The sequence below is a fragment of the Alosa sapidissima genome, chromosome 11 (genome assembly GCF_018492685.1).
Source record: "Alosa sapidissima isolate fAloSap1 chromosome 11, fAloSap1.pri, whole genome shotgun sequence".
Taxonomy (NCBI): domain Eukaryota; kingdom Metazoa; phylum Chordata; class Actinopteri; order Clupeiformes; family Clupeidae; genus Alosa; species Alosa sapidissima.
The window spans coordinates 18445139-18451435 of NC_055967.1; the positions used below are offsets into that span (position 1 = coordinate 18445139).

General features: G+C 43.4%; 1 protein-coding gene across 1 annotated transcript in view; it reads left to right on the top strand.

The window, feature by feature from the left end:
• ano3 (anoctamin 3) overlaps positions 1-5498 on the top strand; it is a 65000-nt gene extending 59502 nt beyond the window's left edge. The window contains exons 26-27 of the mRNA XM_042110343.1: positions 401-506; positions 1672-5498. Coding sequence (XP_041966277.1) covers positions 401-506; positions 1672-1854 — 289 coding nt within the window. The 3' untranslated portion in view covers positions 1855-5498. The remainder of the gene's footprint in view (positions 1-400; positions 507-1671) is intronic.
• The last annotated feature ends 799 nt before the right edge of the window (positions 5499-6297 follow it).

Genomic DNA, 6297 nt, shown 5'->3' on the forward strand with positions numbered 1-6297 from the left:
TGAATAATGTTGTCATCTTTAGTATTGCACAACTTACCCTTATATAGCCACACGGGGGAGCTGTAGCATCAAATGTCAACCATCTGTCTCTTGGGCTTTGGGGGTTTTCTCTCATCCTCTCACTTTGTCACTTGGCAAAGATAGAGCTTATTATTTGAACCAGATGTATGTGAAAAAAGACAAAGAAATCTGCAATCATGATCAGCTATTATTTTCCATAACATATTTTATAGTATTTCCATGACATATTTTCATATTATTTCCATGACATATTTGTATATTATTTCCATGATTTTTAATTGACGATGATAAGAACTCTGTCCCAGATGTCCAGAGCTGCTCACCCACTGAACCCCCCCCTTTCCCCACGGGATTCTGTTCCATATGTCCCCCGCCACAGGTACCGGGATTACCGGGCCCCTCCCTGGAGTGCAGAACCGTACGAGTTCACTCTGCAGTTCTGGCACGTTCTCGCTGCTCGCCTGGCTTTCATCATCGTCTTTGAGGTAGACGAGCTGACCTAGAGACACACACACACACACACACACACACACACACACACACATACACAGAGACACTAGCCACTACCATCATTAGTCACACACTCACACTACAGAGCAGGTAACTAGAAGACAAGGTGAAGTGAATGTGAGAGAGCCTCTCATCCCCTTAGAGACTCCCTTAATTTGCAGTATAACCTGCACCTGTCTCTCTGCTACCTAGTGTTGGGCATGGACTCATTTATCATGTACTGTATCAGACAGTCCATGTCAGACAGTACTGTATCCAAATGAACCGAAACACACCCAGCCACTACTCTATACACAGAAACATATACATACAAACACAAATATAATACCTAGCCATCCACACACACCCAATACAGCCATTTCCAACACAACAAAAGAATCCTAACCTAAAGTTCAATATGTGCAGTTAGTGGGATTTAGTAGATGCTTTTATGCTTTATACAGGGGAGGATCCTCATACGGGCAATATGGGCAATCATTTGCACGTCAAGTCACTGTACGGGGAGGGGCGCCCTATATTCTTTGCAGGCATTTGTGCTTGCTGTGTAGAAGGTCTCACACAAAAGTTGACCAGGGAAAAGAGGAGGGGCGGGGATTCACCTCTAGACCACGTCTCCGTACTGGAGCAGGAGAGTGGGGAATAGCACACAGCTAACGCAGCTAGGAGGCTAGAGTCAATCGCACTACGAATTGCCTCCAAAAAAGCACATTTCACTTACAACATAAATATAAGTATAAGTATATATACTCTTTTGATCCCGTGAGGGAAATTTGGTCTCTGCATTTATCCCAATCCGTGAATCACACTCAGCACACAGTGAACATACAGTGAGGTGAAGCACACACTAATCCAGGCGCAGTGAGCTGCCTGCAACAACAGCGGCGCTCGGGGAGCAGTGAGGGGTTAGGTGCCTTGCTCAAGGGCACTTCAGCCGTGCCTACTGGCAACCCTCCGGTTACAAGTCCGAAGCGCTAACCAGTAGGCCACGGCTGCCTTCATTGCGTATAGCCTACAGGGCTATACTTTTAAGCTGCATGTTATTTTTCTGGATTGAATGCGGGCTGTCCTAGTCTTAGGCGGCAACATGATTGCTACGCACACCACCACGCTCCTGACCTCCCCCTGTCTCTCTCCTGGCAGCACCTGGTGTTTGGCATCAAGTCGTTCATCGCGTACCTGATCCCAGACATGCCTAAGGACCTGTGCGACCGCATGCGCCGCGAGAAGTACCTCATGCAGGAGATGATGTACGAGGCTGAGCTGGAGCATCTGCAGAAGGAGCGCAAGAAGAACGGACGCAGATATCACCACGAGTGGCCTTAACGACACACACACACACAAACACACACACATACACACACGAAGTCTGCCACAACAAGTGGTCACCAACAGGCCTGACAATAACAAAAACAAAAACATAACTTTCAGTCTGATATGAAGCACATACATCCTCATACATGATGCTTATACACCAACATAAAACACTAACATGCTTAATGCCCAGAATACATACATTTGAAATACATCCACGACCATATGCACATGCAAGCACATAGGCTGCATATACATTTAAACACACATACAAACATACAGCACAGGGTGTTTTCCAATTACTTCTAATGAGCATAAGGCTAGGGTTCCTCAGGGAATCCGAAACACTTAACACAGCACAAGACAGAGGGAAAATCTAATTGGACAGAAGCACCAGACAATTATGCATTTCAATGTATTTTGATATTCATTTAAATCTTTTTTGCCCTGCCAACCTGCAAGCATATTCTTAAAATTTGCTGGAAAAACCTTGTCCAAACACACACACACACACACACACACACACACAGATGCACAGGCAAGACATGAGCATGTAGTCATACACACTCACACACATACACATGCACACAAATGCACAAATGCAGTCATACACACATTACACACACCCATAAGGTGTCCCTGCAGTGCCTGCTCTTGTGGTGGACAGCCTACTGTATCCATTTGACTCAGCTGCTGTGGTCAAACAGGGAGTTTTAGACTTGAAGAAGAGCATGCCCTTCTCCCTTACTGGACCAGCCTCAACTGCCCCCACCCCAAACCTTCTCATCCCGCACCAAGACAACTGCCCCCCACCCCTACCCATTCTGCCCCAAGACAGACTATCTCTGTCCTCCGCACCAAAGAAGCCCCCTGTCTCCATAGGTCAGCCCCCAACCTTAACCATTTATGCTCTTTGCAACTCCAGTATACTCATTGACATACACACTGACCACAATGCACACATAAAGAGACACACCTGAACATGAGAAGATAAACACACACACACATACACACACACACACACACACACACACACACACACACACACACACACACACACAAACATGAAATCGCCAAGTTTACTATGCAGGTTTGGGTCAAGGGATCGCTTCCACCCCATGCCCCTTTCCACCTCCCAGCACTTGCTTGTCACTCCTCAGCAAATGTCACGTCTTCCCATGTTTGGCAGCTAGCGCCCCCTCTGTCCATTCTGACTCAGTGCAGCTTGGCGGTGTGTTCCCTATGTGTGTCTCTCGTTAACTGTCCATCCACACAGACACTGGCAAACCTCCTAACACTCCTGCCACTGGCGACTGTCCTGAAGAAACAGTTTCTTAGTGTGATCACCAAAAAAATATGAAAGGAAAAGAAATAGACATTATTTATGCAAAGAGACAGAATCTGTGCATCACAGTACATAACTCTTGCCCTCAAAGCATGCAAAAGCCCTCATTCACTGCAGCTGAAGCATTTGTATCTCAACCCAATCAATGCAGCAAAAAAACATTCAAATCTTTTCTAGAAATTTCTTGGAAAATGCATGTACTTTTGGTATCAAAATAACGTTATCAGTCTGTTTTTCTTTTTGTAATTGACAGTTTTTTCTGCCTCTCCCCCCCTCCTGGGCTTTGTGTGAGCTTTTTGTGGGTGTTTTAAACTGCTCCACTTGATAACTGTGCTTGCTACGTTGTGAATGTTTCATCACTTTTTTGAAGATATCAATGTTCTGTGTGCCTACAGTTCAGCAGACCAGATGTTTCACAAACAAACAAAACACACACATACCACCACGCCCATTCGTGCCTAGGAGTATGGGGGGGTTATTGGAGCAAGCATCTGAAACGGCTCGAACCAGAACCCCCTTCAGTGTGAATCTTGTGATCTTCGTCTGGATAGCTGTGATATACGCAAGCTTGTGCTGTTATTGTGTCCCCTCACACACACGCAAACACTCGTGGAAAACTGACCAAGGATGTTTTAGAAGGACAATTTGGGGCATCTCCCAACAAGACTAATGGACTAAAAGTGTTTACATAGAATCAGAATCTTCCATTGTAGTTGTGTGTGGCCAGTATTCTGGGATTGGCTGCTCTTTTGAAACTTACTATGTCATGTTGACACTTAACTTTATTGTCATACTCTAATATATAGTTGAAGCAATCACAGCATCAAAGAGACGTAGCTCTGGCTTTAACAGTTTTTAAATGTAATTGTTTAAATTTGATTGAATTGTTTTTTAAGCTTGTTTGTATGTGTCAGAATTTCTCTATGTTCTGTATTGTTGATGTTGTGTGAGTTTGTGTTTGTATGTATGTATGTATGTATGTATGTGAGTGAGTGAGTGAGTGAGTGAGTGAGTGAGTGAGTGAGTGAGTGAGTGTGTGTGTGTGTGTGTGTGTGTGTGTGTGTGTGTGTGTGTGTGTGTGTGTGTGTGTGTGTGGGTGTATGCTAAGTGTGAAAATGGTTTGCATGTGCCACTGTGTCATGTCCTGTTCTCTTAGCCAGTGTAAAGGTCCCACTCTCCTCAGGTGTTTGTGAATGTTCACAGGTGAAAACTTTGTCTTAGGTGTATCCAGGTGTATACAGGCCTATTGTGCTATTTTCAAAAGTCTATATTTTATATAGTCTATATTTTTTCTGCATCTGCATGGAAACACACGGCATCATCCCCTCGTCAGCTGAAGCACTTTAAAGCATGTGTTTGTTTTCTTATTCAACACTGAGAAGGACGTTGTGCATTTCTGTTCCTTTAGATGAGCTTTTTATTCACTCCCTGCCACTTTAAATTGGATTTCCATTGATATGCAATTGGAGGAGGACAAGACTCCTGACACTGCAGACTCGACTCCTTCACCATGGGGGCTGTCTTGAAAATCTATGCATGTTCTTTACACTGACACTGACCATGTCCATTTAGATCAGTGCAGCGCAGATGTTTATATGTGCAACTGTAGTGTGCAGAGTGCATGGCTTTACATTGATATGAAAACATTGACTTGTGACAACTGTTGAATCTTTGTCTCTTACCAAAACAAGAACTGCTTACTGCTGTTCCTCACCTGATCATATTAACGTATATGAAACTGTCGTATCACTACATGGCCTTTTATGTGACCAGTCTTACTGGTGTGTGTGTGTGTGTGTGTGTGTGTGTGTGTGTGTGTGTGTGTGTGTGTGTGTGTGTGTGTGTGTGTGTGTGTCTACATGTGTGTGTGTGTGTGCGCGTGAGAGAAAAAGAGAGAGAGAGAGCAGGCAGGGGCCTCATTTTGTTTGGAAAGCCCATTGTGAGTTGTGGTGTAGGAATGATCAATTTAATTGATCCCTACGTGGGTCTTGCAAAGAAAGAGTAGTTAGTCGCTGCCACAGCCTTGTTACTGTAACTGAAGAACGTAAACATGACTGCCCACAGTCCACAGGGTTGCAGCCATAATAAACATAAACATTTTTTCAAAATAGATACGGCATATTAATGTATGTATGCCATGGATGGATCAATGTTTTGCAGAGAAGCACAACTGGCTGTCAATATGCCATTTGCAATTTCAAATGGCAGCTGCAAGGTTCACCAAGTAATAAATCAATAATCGTTGCTACTCCTCCCAAATAATCTGGGAAATAGAGTTCTGTAGTAAGATTTAATAGTACTAACAAAACAATAAAAATCTAATTACATCTGATCATCTGTCATCTGATCATGGCAACATGAAGAGTTTATATTAGGAAGCTTGGTATGGTATATCATAGGAAAGCGGTATGGTATCTTGGCCTATCCACGTAGTAATAGTCAAACCTCAAGATTGTTGGAATTTTACTGGTCTCAAAGCTGTTACACTGTCTGAACCCCCAGCAGTTATCTTTGTTGTTGTCAAAAAGCGGTCTGACAGTTATGGTGTGTCTGATGTTGCTGACATTCTTTGTCATCATTAGGACATGCATTCCCACTTATTTTAATGAGGCATCATAAACAATCAACAAATCATCTGATATCTGATTGAAAACAAATATATTTGTGATTGGGGTAAAGGTCAAAGTTATGGGTATTGGCTGTTGTTAACTGTTGTACCTGACAGTCAGGCAGTAAGTTGACAGCTGACAGTTAACTGACGTAAAACGTTATCTGATTATGTACTTAAATGGCTTTGATGGTTTGTTGGCCGTTGTGTGATGGACTTTGAAAATTAAGTGGGACCAGACAGTCACTGTGTTTGGACATAACCTGCTGTTCTTATCCTAATAAGGACCAAGGCTATCCCTAGACCCCAAGAGTATCCCTGCCATGGCACAGGGGGATCTCCTAATATGTGAGTGTGAGTGAACGATGTGACAAGAGTGAGAAAGCACACCATCGATTGTACTCCAGTGTGTGACCTAACTACTTCAGTGCTGGATGGTGTTTTCTTCATCCCTGTTTACATGTAAAATTAAATGTAAAGAACAACCTGTAACATAGAAATG